The sequence below is a fragment of the Triturus cristatus genome, chromosome 9, assembly GCF_964204655.1.
Source record: "Triturus cristatus chromosome 9, aTriCri1.1, whole genome shotgun sequence".
NCBI classification, from domain to species: Eukaryota; Metazoa; Chordata; class Amphibia; order Caudata; family Salamandridae; genus Triturus; species Triturus cristatus.
The window spans coordinates 1,107,401,081-1,107,418,971 of NC_140592.1; the positions used below are offsets into that span (position 1 = coordinate 1,107,401,081).

The 17,891-nt window shown below is 42.1% G+C and overlaps 1 protein-coding gene across 1 annotated transcript in view; it reads left to right on the plus strand.

The window, feature by feature from the left end:
* POLE2 (DNA polymerase epsilon 2, accessory subunit) overlaps positions 1-17,891 on the plus strand; it is a 447,127-nt gene that overhangs the window by 175,467 nt on the left and 253,769 nt on the right. The window contains exons 8-9 of the mRNA XM_085627013.1: positions 729-785; positions 4,275-4,323. Coding sequence (XP_085483139.1) covers positions 729-785; positions 4,275-4,323 — 106 coding nt within the window. The remainder of the gene's footprint in view (positions 1-728; positions 786-4,274; positions 4,324-17,891) is intronic.

Genomic DNA, 17,891 nt, shown 5'->3' on the forward strand with positions numbered 1-17,891 from the left:
TCATCCCAAACTTACTCCTACTATTATGATCTCCAAATGAGCACTTTCTAAGCCCTTCCCTCTTCTATCCCTCCATTATCCTTTCAATCCACCTAACAGACTCGCATGTCCACCGCTCAAATAAATTCAAATTTCAATATACTAATTCACCACTAATCCTTTTTGGGTTCCGGAGTTGCGTGCTACTTGCCAAAAAGCGCTTCAACACCTTGTTAGGGGTAGTATGTGCTATATAAATACAATCACAATTATAATTTTCAACCTTAATCTGTAATACTGAAGACAGTGACATCTACTGACATCTAGCCTCTGAGTGCTTTTCTTCATCAGCTACTTTTCACAGTTAGTATTATGTTTTAGATCAGTGGGTTTTCTGCTACAGGGTGAAATGTGTGTTTTTTTTATAAAAAATTCTCTTGAAAGTGAAAGAAATGATGGAGGAAGAAAATATTTAAAGAAAGGTGAAAGTTATGAATTCCTGAACTGGCACCGTTAGATCCTTTATTAAAATGATCCTCTTTGGTCATTGTGTTTCTCGATTTCAAAATGTGGTGTTGTGCTCTGCTGCAAGGTCACTAACTTTATATAGCTTTGTAATGACACCGACCTCGATGCATTGACTAAGAGAAGCTCTGATCTCTTGTGTATCTGAATTGATAATGATGCCTATACTTTTCCTTATGTTGAATTTGATTTCTGTGTTTGTGTTTTTTTCTTTTCTTACTTAGGGAAAGTATTTTCTGGAAGATCCCACTGGAGCTGTACAGCTGGACCTCAGTAAAGCAATATCCTAAATGAAGTTTGCCTCCGTCGAAATATATTTGTAGTGCAAACACAAACCCATTGCATTTGAATTTGCTCCCAAGAATAGTCATCATCCACGTTAACTCTCAACCCAACTGTTCTAATGCCACGAATAAGTATAAATTCACCTGCAGCTTATTTTGTTCTTTTTTTTATTTTTTAAATGACCTGGCGTCTCTGACTTCTTACATCAGATGCACTATCTGGAAAAATAATCATTATTAGGCAATCACTTTGTTGCTTTTCAGTACTATCATTTTCATAGTAAAATGTATTTCATTTAATTGAAAAATTGTAATTTTAATAGCACAGGTGATGCCTATTTCTCATTGGACACGAGAACCAATTTACTCAATGTTCAAAGAGATGTTCAGAGTTTAACCATAGTTCTCGCTAGAGAGAATTTCTTCATTTACTTTTTCAGAATATTCTTTTGATAGGTCTGTTGTAAGTCCAGCATTCATGACAAATCCAGTGTAAAAAAAATCTTTGTCCTGGAGGCGTTACCTTGCACCTCAACATATTAAGAATAATGTGACTGGCTGATAAAATGAACCTCCGCCGGTTATATTTCCTTCACTGGAAGGTTCTTAGAAGAGCTAGAAACATTGCCACATGGTGCAAGACTGGCACACAAAGCAGTGGCTTAGCAATGATGCAGTGGGCCACAATGCAAGCAAAGAAAATGTGCGCCCACGGCCCTATTTGTGGGTGGTAAAACATCAATCATTAGTGTTGAGAGGGCCCCCCCCTCATAGCCCTGGTGCCACTGGACTCCAGCTTCGTTGATGGCAACGCAGAGCAGGCTGTACCAAGATATGTCCTAAGGGAAAGTGTAATCGAAAACATGAGATGGCCAGCGCCGCTACACTGAGTCCGGTGCTCTTCTTAGGCGAGGACTGGTTAGAATACCCTCAATTCACTGAATGCACATAATTGGCATGATGTCTCTCATTCTTCAGTTTTTTGATAAAAATGGAGGCTGTAATGTACAAAATATAAATCTCTTCTTTAGGGGAGGAATACATGTGCACTTAACATTAGTACTTTTGGAAGGCAGTATTCCCAAAAGCATTCTGCAAACCTCCTCTAATATCTATGCTTTCATCCCAGTTTTTTTTATTCGTATTCAGCTTTGCTTTAATCTAAAGAGTAAATCAAGATTTTTCTCTTTTTTTGAAAAATGCTTGCAGATTTATTTTTTAATCAGTTTTATTGACATCTTTACAAAAATATGATAATAAAAGCAGATAACATTGTCTAAAAAGGTTAGTTCATACGTAATTTTAAATATGTTGAAAATTAGCCCTACCTAATCCATAATAAACAAAATAATGTACATTCTTAGGCATTATTCCAGGAGTGGAGCATAGGCTATAGCATGTAATCAGTAAATAGAGTCCAAAGCCTGAAGATGTATTTTTTGTTAGATAGAGATGCTGTCGTTTTATCATTTGGAAATATGTTTCACACATTATTCCAACAAAGATTCAGGGATGGGGAGAATAATAATATTTTAAGAGTGAGATATTGTCAATTTACTTGCAACTAAAAATATATAATCTGGCATAGTAGATTTCAGGGAGACAATGCAACCCTCGGTAATGTCTCTTAGTAGAGCTATTAGGGGTTTCCCCCTTGTGGCTGTAGATTATCCAACCCTGTGACAGTGTCGACAATTATATGTGCCAGGTAACTAGCAGGTATAACCATATCAAGCACATTTAGATCCATTCTCCTGGATCTGGCTGCATCATTAGTTGTTTTAGTCCAACCCAGAGATGTTTAATACCGCCTTCAGAAAGAGGTCCATTTTTAAGACCAAGTGACCTACCCGCGGAATCTCAACATCAAGATGTCAGGAGTTATTTGTTCAAGGACATTCAAAAGAATCAATTTTAAGTCCTGAGATCTAATAAAAGATAAACTTTTGCTCACCAAGATAGCCAGTGCATTTGGCCGATCTTTTAGTCAGGTGACACCTCTAGCCGACATCATCAGACCCACGATCTCAACATCATTTCCTACGCTGATGATACCCAGCTCATCCTCCCGAGCTCAGCAGACCCCACGCCACTGAGACGAACTTCTACAACTGCATGAAGAATATCTCTGACTGGATGAAGGCCAGCTGTCTGAAGCTCGACTCTGACAAGACTGAAGTGCTGATCTTTGGCAACCACACCTCCTCATGGAACGACACCTGGTGGCCCACCGAACTCTGACCCACTCCCACACTGAAGGCCACACGTGCAACCTTGGGATCATGCTAGACATCAAACTCACCATGAAACGAAAGATCAATGCAGATTCTTTCACCTGCTTTCACACACTCTGCATGCTCTGAAGAATATTCAAATTGCTCTCCATTAGCACAAGAAAAACAGTCATGCACACCTCAGTCACCAGCCAGCTGGAGTATGGCAATGCACTGTATGCAGAAATCACCACCAAACTCATGAGAAGGTTCCAGATGATACAGAACTCAGCGGCCTGACTGATCCCCAACCTGCCCTAACGGACGCACATCACCCCAAACCTGAAGAACCTCTACTGGCTCCCCGTTATGAAATTAAAACTAGCAAAATAAATCCCCATTCTAGGAAATAGAAGGCAATTCCACCATTGAAAAGTAACGTCATTACAATGTCTTTGGCCAATTAATTAAATTATTAAAGGCCTGACATTGTCAAAAGTCTGCCTTAACCTAATGACTGCCTGGTATGTATGAATTGAATAAGGGAAAAACAGTTCCAACTAATTTGATCAAATTTAGTTGATATTTTTGTTCTACTAGGCAACATTGAAAAGGGCAATGTAAGGGATGTTGTCGAGGTTTTGCCAACAACTTTAATTTCTGTATCTGTGCCTCTTTTACTAAGTCATTGGTTCTAACCACTCCAGCGCGCAGGCCAAATCCTTCCTGGCTCACACATTGCAACAGGCCCATAGAAATACTGTGGGACCAATGGGGGAAGAAGTCTGAACTCATAGTTGCTTCTCTCAAAAGTCCACAGGGCTATGTGCAGCCAGGGTTGAGAACAGATGTCGACACCTCGAACAGGCAGTCACTACATTCATGACGCCTCCAAGCAGATGCCTCCAGTACGCAGAACCTCATATACTATTTTGTGTGCTGCTTTGGGCTAATTGGGGGTAGGGGGTGCTTTGTTCAACTGCATTTTACTTGGCAATTCACCCATAAAACGCAAGGCACAGTAATCGGATGGATCTGATTCACAATTCCTAAGGAAAATACATTTCAAGTATACCTCACGTAATAGGTAGATATGGAGTTTTGGAAAAGGGTGCTGAGGAGTAGCCAAGAAGTAGGTGCAGTGGGGCTCTTCGCACATAATTCTCTGTGGACTTCTCTTTTATTTGTAGTCCTTCGTTGTGTACCATGCCAAATGTATTGTATTGCCAGTGTAATCTGCCTTAATAAATTAGATTCCTTAACTCTCTTGTACCAGTTCCACAGTGGCCTATACACAGAGTCCTGCTTTGTTTTAGCAGAAGGTAAGGTACTTGAGCTAATTTCTTTTGACCTTTTGTATGCTTTGCATTGTTAATTTTAAATATGGGCTGTTTGCGCAATATGTCGCACACGGCCCATAGTTCATTCTTTGTTTTACAGGATACACATTCCACAGAATAATCCTAGATCTCACAGAATACATATGCATAAAATTAGTGTAACGAAAATGTCATTTGCCTCGTTGCTAGTACTCAATTAATCGAGACTTCTGCAGTTGATCGTTTGCCCCAGCATCAGATGGGCAACGTTTCTTTCAGGTGGATTTTGACCTCAATGAATGTTACATGCATCTTAAAACTGTGCAGCTGATTAAATATATTCTGGGAAGAGTTGCTCAGCAGTGGCTTCTACCCACTATAGGCCGCACAAAATCCATGCCTCCGATGAAATAACTCATATTGGCTTCACATTCAATAAACAAGCATTTGTCAAAGCAAGTAGGTTACACTTATGTGAAATCTCTAGGTTTTGTCAGTTAATTTTACATGTTGCACAGCATTTGGGATGCTGTGCAACATGACGTAAAGTTAAAAAAAGGGCTATGAAGCAGTCAATGCTGGCCGGGCCATAGCACTTTTTTGATTTTTGTTTTCTCTTTTTTTCAGTTTAAGAAGGGGGTGAAGGAAAGGGACTGTAGAGACTGAACACAGCACAGACCATTAACATACAGCAGTGTCCTCTCTATTCTGTATTTGGTGGAAGTAAAGTAGCGCCCCTGGAGAAGCACTGCGCGCATAAATATACAGAAAACATCATCTTCCACCCCCCCACCCAACCTGGATGAACAAATGCTAATAAGCCCTTTATTCTACATCAGTGAAATGTTTAAAAATGTGGTAAACACGCTAGCCTGTTTATTTGGCTGCTACTGTATCCAGCCGGTCCAATAACAACTATAAGTATAGTTCCCTGCTTCAGAAGAAGCATGATGGCAGATATGAAGACCAGGCAGGCAGTTCAGAGAGTGGAAGGGGAGTAAATATGGGTTTATATTTGCGAGCAGAAGCAAAAAGACTTATCTGCTGAATTTTTTTCCTTCCATCTGTGCCAAAAATGTCTGCATGGAGGATCACATAGATTCACCTGAGAAAATCAGCAGGTGTCAATAGAAACTCCGCTATGAAGTGAAAACAGTGCATTCCTTCAGCGCTCTCAAACCACAGATCCCCCCCAGAACGACAATGCCAGCTTCTCCGCCTCTCTTTGCACAAATAAACATAAATCCCTGTCTCAGAAACTAGGCGTAACATCTGGAGTCATCTATAGAGTGGGGAGGAAGCTGGTTGGGCCCTGGTTGGAATCGCATGGTATGCACAGCAACAGGTCTGGGAGTGACAGTATCTCCGGGCACTGAATTTATGGAAGAAACATTGTGGTTAAATCCAGGCAACATGGTGTGAATATGTAGAGTAGGGTAACGCGAGGAAGAGACATGGTCCACTGAGTGTTGGATTTTTCCTATCATCCGTAACTTGTATGTGGTAATAAAAGAAAGTGCCCCTCAAATGAGTACCAACTTTATTGCAACCTATTGGTCCGTAGACTAGCATGAACCCAGTCTTTGTACTTTCAGGACAATGCTTGGGGGCGGGGGAGGGGGGTAGGTGGGGGCCGCCTGCCTTAAAGTACACCATCGAGGGCGAAAGCGGAGATGTTCCATCATCACAAGAAAGGCACAACATTGTTATTTAGCAAAATGATTTGATGAGCCCGGCAGGCAGCGCTGTCTGCGTTACTAACTGCCTTGGCCTCGAGAGTAAGAGTGCATAGACAGATGTCTGCGATGATTGGAGAGTGCTTAGCACAGACCTCCGAATAAAGGACAGAGCCCCTGGGTGTGGCATTGTTGAGCTGTATGGAAAAACCATGTGGAGCTGCAGAGAAACGGATGTCAGGGGTTTAAGAAAAATCACATATTGACCATGCCGGGCTTCCTGGCTGTGCTGTCTTCGTGGTTTCAGAGAGTAGGGAACAGACCCGCCCATGTCACAGCCGTGTTTACAACACACATATTGACAGGTAGGACCCTGCAGGAGCCTCAGTGACTTGCGTCTCTAAACTATGCCCCATCCTTAATAACGAATTAATTTCTTGAATGCCTGAAGACTGATGAAAGGGTCAGTCAGATTTATCAAGAGTATTTTAAATGCAATTTGAATTTCATGTCTTTTTAAAGTCACTGAGTAGGCTGTGGTTTAGGAACCTGGTTGTGAACACATACCTTAATGCTCCTGTGTAAAGCTACTCTACCTGAACATGAGAAAACCCAGTTGAGTATGCTGAAGCACAAAGAAAGGTTTTCTATAACACTTTTCGCCCTAAGTGGGATGGGTATGCCCAGACGTGAGTCCCTTGCTCACTGTGCCAATGTTTGCTATAAGACCTCTCCCAAGGTACATGGGTAAATCTCGTGATCCTAAAAAAAAAAAAAAAATAAGCTTGCTGCTGTTAAAAAAAAAAAAAACTGCAGTGGAAAGATACTGGCCACCGGAAGTAGTACTTGGTCCAGGCTCCTCAGCAGGATGAAGACTCAAAGCCCAGGAGGAAGATGGAGGTAAAGAGGAGGTCCAGACAAATACGAAGCAAGAAAACAAGAGTGAAGTGGGAGCCAGCCAATGGTAAGTAAAGTGACATGGGAGTCAGCAATTGTAAGAAAAGGTTAGTAATGGGCAGGTTGCAAGTCCATTTTAAGATATATATTTTTTTAATACAAGAGCTTTTGCAAGCTCAGCGCAAGCAAAACCTAATTAAAAAAGTGCCAGTTACCATCATTCTATGGCAGGACCTATTGCGAAGTCTTACTGATCACAGCACTCTTTTTGATTAAACACAATTCGAAAAATAACAAAATCACACTTTTCTTGAGTCTGAGGGGTAATATCTACAAAACACATGTCCAAGATGGCCAGTTCAGTATTGTAATATCGTCCAATTTTACCATTTAGCCCACCTCTTCCTTAGCCTCAGATGAGTGTATTGACTTTTTTTGTAGAATTTGGGGATTTTAGCTCGTCATTACTTTTAACATAATAAGTGTCTTTGACTACTTGTTAATTCAGTGCATCGTGCTGGTTTGTCGTTTCTTTTAACATAATAAGTGTCTGTGATTACTTGTTAATTCAGTGCATCGTGCTGGTTTGTCGTTTCTTTTAACATAATAAGTGTCTGTGACTACTTGTTAATTCAGTTTATCATAATGGCTTCTGCTTGTAAATATTTACAAATCGGTACTTTTTGGTTTCAGTTCCAACAAATGTCTTTTAATGCTAGAGGGCTTATGCAGCATCAGAGCTATTCAAACGCAATAGATTTTTAACCCCACAGCTTTTCAGCATAGTAGCTCTGTCAAACACCTTTAGTTCTGTGCACTGGCAGTTTGTTTTTTCTCCTTAGCGTTGACTCTGGACAATGTGGGCTTGTGATATTTCTGAGAGCCGTCCATCAGAAGGCCGACCACCTGCGGACCCTCTCTAGCTCCCTTGAGGCTCATCATTTTGTGATTGCACACTTGTAGCAGGTGTGAGGTGTGTTTCAATTATGTCCCTTGTACCAGTGTCTTGAGTACCTTTGGTGTGTCCTATATAGTGATATCTGATGAGCATGATATTAGTTTAACGCAAGAGTCTAGCTGAGGAAGAGATAACCTATCTCATGAGTGAAGCCTGCACCAAGCCACAGGGATCAGTTCCGAATGCAATGTCTTTTGCACCTGGGGTCTTTGGGGAAGCTCCTAATTACTCTAGAAACTACCAAAATTAAATGTCCAAGGGAAAAATACAAGCCTGATAAGTCTGGCAAACAAGTTTGACACTTCTTACCAAAATGATAGCCAAGTCAAATTACAATTAATGTGGATGCATTAGAGAAACTCAGGGAATCCCTCCAGCCAGGTCTTAGTGCCCTCTCACATGACATGATGATTTAGGGGGCCCCAGTGGGGCGCATAACTAAAAGGTGCACGAGTTCTAACCTGGCAAGGATGGCCAGTGAAGCCTGAAGATGATGATGGCAGAGCATAGGGACAGCTTAATGGTGCCCTCTCCCCAGTGCTAGAAAGAGAAGAGAAAAGATCTACTTTAAATGGCCTAGTAGGTTATGTTTCATTTTGATGATATACCACCTTGCCGATCCCTGGAGTGGACAAATTTGTCTAAATTGGTTCGTATGTTCAAATGCGGTTGCATATAACAATTAACAAAGATGTAAAGAATGCATTTCTATTTGAATGGTCCAGACCCTATTTGGAAGGAGAATAACACGCACCCCCAAACTACATACCATAATGTCCGCTTTTAGGTCAACATTTTCTTGCCAGCCAAAGAAAGTAATTGATCGATTATGAAGAGGTTGCTAGGATAAGCTTTTGGACGTGGATAGCCCCACATCAAAAGTCTTAGCCATGTTGACTGAGGACATGGATATGTCCATTGACACCGACATTCTGGCAAGATGGGAACGGGGGGCACTCTGCTTCTTTGCTGATAGCAGCTGTACCATTCTTGTGGAGAGGTGATGATCCTATCTGAGTATTTCCCAAATACTGTGACTTTGGGCCTATTGCAGATTAAGATACGTTCATTAAGGTGTTAATACTTTCACAGAACTAGACAAGGCACATTTATCAATAAATATGGTTTTAAACCAATCCTTTTTAGGACAGACAGGCCTCTGAAGGGACACACCTCCAACTGCTTCATACAGCAATGTCTCTAAAGTTACCAAAGCTCACACAGATGCAACAATTGGCCAGGTCAGAGCTATTTCGTAGCTTTCTTTCCTTCCAGAGCTGGAGGAACACAGCACTGGTCCAGAGAGAGAGGTGAGTTTATTCATAGTGATGCCATGTCATGTCACATTTGGTATCCTTTTCTCCTGGAGCTTTCTTGGTATTCTTAAATCTGTCTATTTTTGATTTCCTTTCTTATGATGAGACCCTAGTGACTTGGACATCTGCCTAGCAGAGACTGGTAACTTGGAATATTTTGGGTGACAATGGAAAGTACAGCAAGTTCAGAATAAGCATTGTTCTAAATCGTCCAAACATCGGCCACAAGGATTTGAACTCTACTTGAAGAAAGTGGAATGATTGCTGACAGGTCTTTCTGGCCTGTTAGTACAGATTTATTAGTGGCCTGATTTTTTTCTATCACCACTCGCTCATCAATGGTTGACCTAAAGAAAGGCAAATTCCTACTTTCCCACCTTTTCTGCAGGTCATGTTTTTAGTGGCTAATTGTCCTGTTGGCGTATATACTTGGTATGTTAGTTGCTTAGAAGAATTACGTTTTCAGTACTTTATGAACTATGAAATGCTAGTTCATTCGATGCCAACACTGTTCTGAGTTCCTCTAATAAGGAACTTTCTCAGAAGACGTTATCTGCCAGGTTGACCATGCTTTTAGTGATTTCTTGCTCTAAGATTCCAGATAACACTAATCTGTCTGCAGTTCAGTGTTTGAAGTCTTATGCATATAAACAGTTATTTTAGGGCCTGGGGAACTTCTAGACCTTAAATATCTTTTAGATAATTGTTTTCTTCCATGTGCGCTCCCATTTTGTCAGAGGCTGCAATAGATTCTTAACTGTTTTGGTGTTATGGCGACTAAGGCTCTGCTAGCAGAAATGAGATTGGAAGACATTATGAAGCCAAGTGAATTGGTCGACAGAATATACTTTCAAAAGGTTTTATTTTAAACCAATTTTTTAGTATCACTGGTTATAGATCAAATTTGAAGAGGCATAATCCTCGCCTAAGGTCCTGCCATAGAATCTAACAATTCATATCCTTCACATCCTAAGGTGTATATTTCTGTTTAGGAATGGGATAATTTTTGGTTTTTGATTACAACTGGAGTTTGATTCTGATATTAGTTTTCATGTTGAACAAAAACAGATTCATTTATGATTCAGTTAAATTCACTTTGCTTCTTGCGGCAAATAAAGAGGTTAAATGGATTGTGTAATAGGATATCACAATGCTGGCATGTTGTTGCCCATAGTGATCATGTGTTTCGTAGTTATTTCCCACCGATTCATGGATTAGCGAAGTTTTTTTGTATCTGAAGTGTATTTTCTGGTACTGATTATATTTAAATGGAGGCTGCTGTTAAGCAGCGGAGACCTTTTACGCATAATCCTTGCCTCCATGTCATTGATATAATTAAAAATGTTCAGACTTAAAATTAAGAATATTTAACTTTCCTTTGTTGTTGAAAAGCACAACATCATCTGGATATCATCTAGTTATTGGCACAGTCCTACAAAGATAATCAGATTCCTGTGTGTTATTTTACAGGTTGCATTTGATGAAGAAAATAAAATGGGTTTGAAACTATAAATATTAGATGATTTTCATTACAAGCTAAACTATAAATAGATTTTCATGTGCTGGTTTATATTTAAACCATGTGGTTAGTGGACTTTTTGAAAGATATCTATAGAAAATGTAATGGTGGAATTTGCACATGACAATTTTATATAATCCACACAGAGGAGACCCATATCACTAATATTTCATAGATTACCACTGTGCAACAAAAGACTATGCTTCACCTGCTCAAACCACAATATCAAATACAATTTGTGATCGATACCATCAAAAACTAAAGGTGAGAATTATGTCAAAATGCATCAGCCTAGGCCTATTTTGACATCAGGTACACTGGATATTGATATGAAATTGATGGCCCATCATGTTACTGGAATCAATTGGAATTCGATGTACCATCCTTAAGATCGACTCCCTGCATACCAACGGAATCTAATTCCACCTCTCCCTTCTTTCTGCTCCAAACCTTTTTCATCAAACACAAAAGTCCCTCAAGGATCCATCATGTCCTGCACCCCACCTCCCCTCTGTAATATTTTCCTCAGACTTTGACTTATCTATTGCTTCAAACAATAATTCCAGAACACTTTGATCTACACTGCCTCCACTTTTATTTGTCCCTTCTTTAACAAATCTGTGGAAATCCTTTTCAGTTTTTAAGATATGCAGGGACTTCGCTTTAGGGAGGGTGTTTGGGCTGTTACACCCCCCCTAATAAATGTATTTTCTGTTCAATAGTTGAGTACTGCTGCTTTCAATCTGGTATAGTGAGGTGTCTGTCAGAATATAGCAGGAATGTTCACTATGCACGCAGACAAAAACGCACACACACTCCCTCCCTCTCTCTGTTTTGAATGTCTTCAAAGAGGTTAGTTATCCAGTATTGAGGTATCTTTCATAGATTCACATACTTGAATCATTCCCTGTCGTCGAGATGGGAGTCCCATGGTAAAATACAAAAGTAGTGCCATAAGTAATAAATAGGCCAAAAGAGGCCAAAGGCTATATCTTAGTAGCCTATCTACGTCCTTATAGGAAAAGGACCAAAAGTCAGCTCCAACCAATCAGCTATCAGCACCCTCTAGAACACTCCCAACAGAAGCAGTTCTCCTCAGATTTTCACCGCACGTCGTGTGGAAGGGAGTCTCCCTGAGTGCTGCTCAGTTTTCTTCTCTTCAGCTCTTCAAGCAAGCATGTCTGATAAGAAGGGCCTATTCCGCTGCTGCAGGACCTGTGGGAAGAAGAGGGTCCATGCTGATGATTTTCATAAAGATTGTCTTTATTGCCTCTACCCCAAACATGAGGCTAAAGATTGTAAAATCTGCCGTACCTTTCCCAGTAAGACTCTGAGGGACAGAGAGGCAAGATTACTTTTGTGGCTCAAGTCTAAAGAGCTTCCTTCTTCTTCGGCTGAAGAAGAGGACCGAGCTTCCACATCTAGCAAGAGGACTACGTCTCAAGAAGGCTCCTCAGGTGAGGGAAGAAAACATCTGAAAACTTCCCAGGAAAAAATCTCTTCACAAAGAGAGGAGTTCTAAACACTCCTCTGAACCAGCATCATCTCCACCTTTTACTCCACTCACAGAGCGTCCAAGATCATCCTCTTCAGAAACGGAGTAAAAAGCACAAAAAATCAGTGTCGACGACGGCTTTTACCACATCGTCGACGGTATGTGTTACGTCGACGGCGACTATCTTGACGACGGCTATTTTATCACCTATCTAGTCGACGAGAATTTCTGTTTTGACGAGACTATCGTCAAAACCTGTTGACGACGCACCGTCGACGAAGAAGCCTTCGAAGAAGATTCCAGCTGCACCGTCAACGATGACACAGTCGACGGGAGAGGCAACGATAATGACACGGTCGTCGATAACACAGTCGACGAGAGAGGCATCCAAGACTACACAGTCGACGGCACCATCTATGAACGTGCCTGTGATTCTTCCACTGTCGAGGACAGGACCGTCGACGAGAGACATTCCTACCATTCATATTTCTTCACCGTCGACTCCTCAGTCGACGAGAGTCTATCAGAAAAAGACAATTCAAAGGCATATTCAGGACTTTAGTAAAATTTCTCCGCTACCACCTTCCTACCTGATTATGATGAGGAAGGACCCATACAGAGTGGCTCATAGTCCATCGGAACTTAACGTTAAATGTCAAGACACTGACAAGGATGATTACCAAGAGGAGCATTACTACCATGGGCAAAATATGGCTCCAAGGCATACATACCAGTTTCATCACAGGCAGGAATCTTGTCAGGGGGAAAGGTCTCATCTTCCTCCTGCACTTATACAAGACCTACAGGCGATCTTGGCGGATATTTCCTCCGCAGCAGATTCCGATAGAGAACATAATACCACAAGTAGAGGTTCCTGTTTCAGTACCAGAGCCTGCTCGACCTAGTACACCGGCACCTGCACAAGATCCACCTGCCACTGGACTTAGAGACACTTCCTCCTCTGAGGAGGTTCAGGAAGGCGAATTGCCTAAACAGGCAGATGTTCTAGATCCATGGAACGATTATATCATCGAGACACCATCTCCGCCTACGCATTTACCCTCTGATTCTCCTCCCACGGACATCGGAGGATTTAATAATTTAATGCAGAGAGCAGCTACAAGGTTTCAGCTCCCTATTACGGTCAAACAAACACTGTTTTTTACATGACTTCAAGGAGGATACTAGGAAGGTCATTCGCTCTATTCCCATCATTGATTACATCTGGCAGGAGGGCGTGAAAATCATGAAAACGCCGGCATCCATAACTGCGTTGCTGCCTCCAATAGAGAAGAAATACCACGCTCCAGAGAACAGTCATCTTGCCTCATAGGTCATCCGTGGCCAGATTCGGTAATATCTCAGGCCGCACAACGACGTTCTAAAAGCCCTGCAACACCAATTACAGCTCCTCCAGACAAGGAGGGACGTCGTATGGATCTTTTGGGGAAGATATTCTCTTCTATGGCTGCAGCTTCAATTAGAGCTGCTAATGTCTTGGCAATCATTGGCCGTTATGACCGCCAAATGTGGTCAGATATGGCGTGATTCATAGATCTTATCCCAGAGGATCAAAGAGAGGCGGCACGGAAGATCTTGTTAGAAGGCGAGCGAGCTGCCTCCGAAACAATTGACTGCGCATTGGACATCGAAACAACACAAGCTTTCGGCAGTTGGCTGGTGCAGCTGTTCTTCGGCGTCAAGGTTGGCTTAAAGCGACTACCTTTAGACCAGAAGTTCAGATGAAGATATTGGACATGGGCTATGATGGGGATTCTCTGTTCGGGAAACATATAGATGACGCCCTTTTGGCAATCAAAACTGACAGAGACACCGCAAAATCTTTAGGTGCTCTACAATATAGACGCATACCTTTCAGAGGAGCCAGTGGGCGAGGATTCTCTACCTATAGAGGCGACTATCACTCAAATCAGCAGTATCGATAATTCCAACCTCAGTACTGGCAGTCGTACAACCAATCCTCTTACTGTCAGTCATCGACAGCTGGTTTCTCTCGCCAGGGTGGCCGGAAGCAAACAAAGCAACAAGGCCGTGACTCTGCCAGAAAGCAATGAGCTTCTCAGGGTGCCAGTCAATGTTACCCCCCTACCAGTGGGTGCGAAAATTTCTGTTTATGCACAGCGGTGGCACAAGAACACTTCAGACCGCTTTCGTGCTGGACCTTGTCACCAAGGGTCATACACTAGAGTTTCTCCAGATACCACCTACCACCCCGCCCAGAGGTCCCCCTCCCCTCGTCTTCACTTATTGCGCAAAGAAGTCTTGATCATGCTCCTCAAGGAAGCAATAGAAGAAGTACCATCTGCGCAGAGAGGAACAGGTTTCTAATCTTGTTCCTTCCTTATCAAAAAGAAGTCCGGAGAATGGCGACCAATTCTGGATCTCCGCAATCTCAACTAATTTCTCAAAAATCAAACATTCCGGATGGTAACACTTTCCGATATTCTGGGGTGCTTAAACGAAGGGGATTTCATGACTTCTCTGGACATGGAAGACGCATCCTTTCATATCCCTATCCATCCAAAACATCTGCGATTCACAGTGACTGGCACCCACTCTCAGTTCAAGGTGCTCCAGTTTGGCCTAAAATCGGCGCCACAGATTTTCACCAAGTGCTCAGCACCGGTAGCAGTGACTTTACGATCCAGAGGGATCCAAGTTTTCCCATACCTCGATTGGCTGCTCAAAGCTCAGTCGAAACAAGAAGCCAAGGTTGCTACAACAATTTGTCTCCATGTGTTCAATTCACTAGGGTTCACTTTCAACAAGGGCAACCAAATTTAATTCCAACTCAGAACATTCTATTCCTCGGAGCATCCCTGGCACTGTCCATTGCAAAGCATTCTTGTCTCAAAATCATCAAGTGCGCCTTCAAAAATGAGCAACAATCATTTCAAAATGTGCGTCCGTTTCTGTTCAAACATTCAAATCGTTTCAAGGAATGTGCTCCTCAGCGATCAACTTGATCCCTTTAGCGCGGCTCAAAATGAGACCTCTTCAAGAGGAATTGCAGAAACAAATGGCAACAGGCATTGGGTTCTTTCGAGGATGTTATCCAAATAACCACACGTATGGTGGACGCACTCCATTGGTGGTCTCAAACAGCAAATCTTGCCCAAGGTCTCTCTGCAAGACCTCCTGGATTTCGTATAAACAACAGACGCTTCCATGGAAGGATGGGGAGGTCATCTGCAGGATTTACAGATCCAGGGAAGATGGTCTCAGTTACAGACACAGCAGCATATCAACAGTCTGGCGCTTCAAGCCATTTTCTTGTCTCTGCAGGCTTTCTTTCCAAGGATAGCAGGTTCCTCAGTGCTGGTCCGTACCGACAATACGACCAGCATGTACTACATAAACAAACAAGGAGGAACAAGGTCCATAACGCTTTCCCAGGAAGCGCAAGAATTGTGGGAATGGACAACGTTTCACGGAATACCCTTGAAAGCTGAGCATGTCAAGGGTCTACACGATACACTAGCGGACTCGCTAAGCAGATCTCTATCCGGCTGCCACGAGTGGGAGTTAGAACAAACTCAAGTGAACAGGATATTTCAGACATGGGGCAAACCAGCTCTAGATCTGTTTGCTTCACAGGAGAACAAGAAATGCCAATATTATGCTAGCAGGTTCCCTCAACCGGGGTCAAGGGGAAATGCCCTTTCAATGAGATGGTCCGGGATCTATGCCTATGCTTTTCCCCTCATTCCATTAATCCCCAGAGTGCTCAAGAAATTGAAACTGGAAGGCTGCCGCCTAATTCTGATTGCACCCCGCTGGCCCAGACAGCATTGGTTCCAGGAGATTCTTCTGTTGTCACAAGACAAACCCATTCGCTTGCATCCGACACAGACCATGTTATCACGGAACAGTGGTCAGGTAGTCCATCCAGATCCGCAGTCTCTGCACTTACACCCATGGCTCTTGAATTCCTAGAGTTCAAGGATCTCAGTATTTCACAGGACTGTCAAGACATACTGTCTAAATCTCGTGCTGAAAGCACTATCAAGACGTATCGTTTAAAATGGAAAAGATTTTGTTGTTGGTGTGAAAACAATATAGTTCATCCAGTCCAAGCTCCTGCTGAACAGATTTTACCTTACTTACTCTCACTGGCCAAGTCTGGACTCACTTTCTCGTCAGTCAAGGTTCACCTGGCTGCTATTTTCAAGTACTGGACATCTCCGCAGCTTCCTTCTTTATGTTTGTCTTCTCTTGTAAAACAATTCAATAAAGGACTTTTTCGCACTTTCCCTCCTGTGCTTTCGCCTCCTCCTGAATGGGAGCTCAATGTAGTGTTAGCACAACTGATGAGACAACCATTTGAACCGATCCATAAAGCAGATCTCAAATATCTCACGAAGAAGGTAGTCCTCTTACTGGATCTCACCTCTGCAAGAAGGGTTAGTGAGATTGAGGCTTTTACGATCAAAGAACCATTCTTGCGTTTTACACAGAACCATGTCATCCTGCGGACGAATCCTAAGTTCATTCCAAAAGTACCCACACAATTTCACTTGAATGAACCAGTGATACTGCAAACTCTCTTCCCGAATCCATCTACTCCAGCTGAGAGGACATTACATTCATTAGATGTAAAACGATGTTTGAAGTTTTATCTTCAGAGGACAAAGGATATTAGAAAAGCTGATCAACTGTTAGTGGCCTATGGTCAGGGGAAGCAAGGAACTGTTGTAACAAAGGCTACAATAGCCAGATGAGTCGCATCGGCTATTCACTTCTGCCAAGAAAAAGCAAAAAATCTCTCGGGTGAAAGCTAAAGCACACTCCATTAAGACTGTTGCAGCATCTACAGCTTTGTTTGCTGGAGTTACATTGGACAAGATATGCGACATGGAAGAATGTCCACACGTTCACAAGACACTAATGCCTCCAATCTGCACAAAAGGAGGATGCAGCGGTTGGACAAGCTGTGTTACGCCATCTCTTTCAATAAGGTCAGATTCTTTACATTTCTTTAACGCTTGTCTATTATCAGTTTTCTTTCCTGTTGCATTGATTACAATGTTCATACTCTTATGTTTCTCAATTTATATGTTTCTCATACGGATATCCACTGTATGGTTATTGCTTTTATGCTTTGCCATTGCAATGTTTCAAAATGGTGGATTTATGTTGGGAGTGTTAAAAGGTAAGTCTCCCACCGTCTGTAAAAGACAGCACAATTTCGGTACTTCTTGCTATTCTGATTCAGGCATGTGAATCTATGAAAGATACCCCAATACTGGATAAGAAAACAAGTTACTTACCTGTAACTACAGTTATCCAGTATTGGAGTCTTTCATCCTCCTCCCCGTGGAACCAGTTCTCAGTGATTTTAGCGATATTTACTTACCACTTGTGCTTGAAAAATCTGAGGAGAACTGCTTCTATTGGGAGTGTTCTAGAGGGTGCTGATAGGTTGGAGCTGACTTTTGGTCCTTTTCCTATAAGGACGTAGATAGGCTACTAAGATATAGCCTTTGGCCTCTTTTGGCCTATTTATTACTTATGGCACTACTTTTGTATTTTACCGTGGGACTCCCATCTCGGCGACGGGGAATGATTCAGGCATGTGAATCTATGAAAGATACCAATACTGGATAACTGTAGTTACAGGTAAGTAACTTGTTTTCTTATTTTACAAAAATATTGTTTCCTCCCCCTTAGATGCCCTACCAATAAGCGT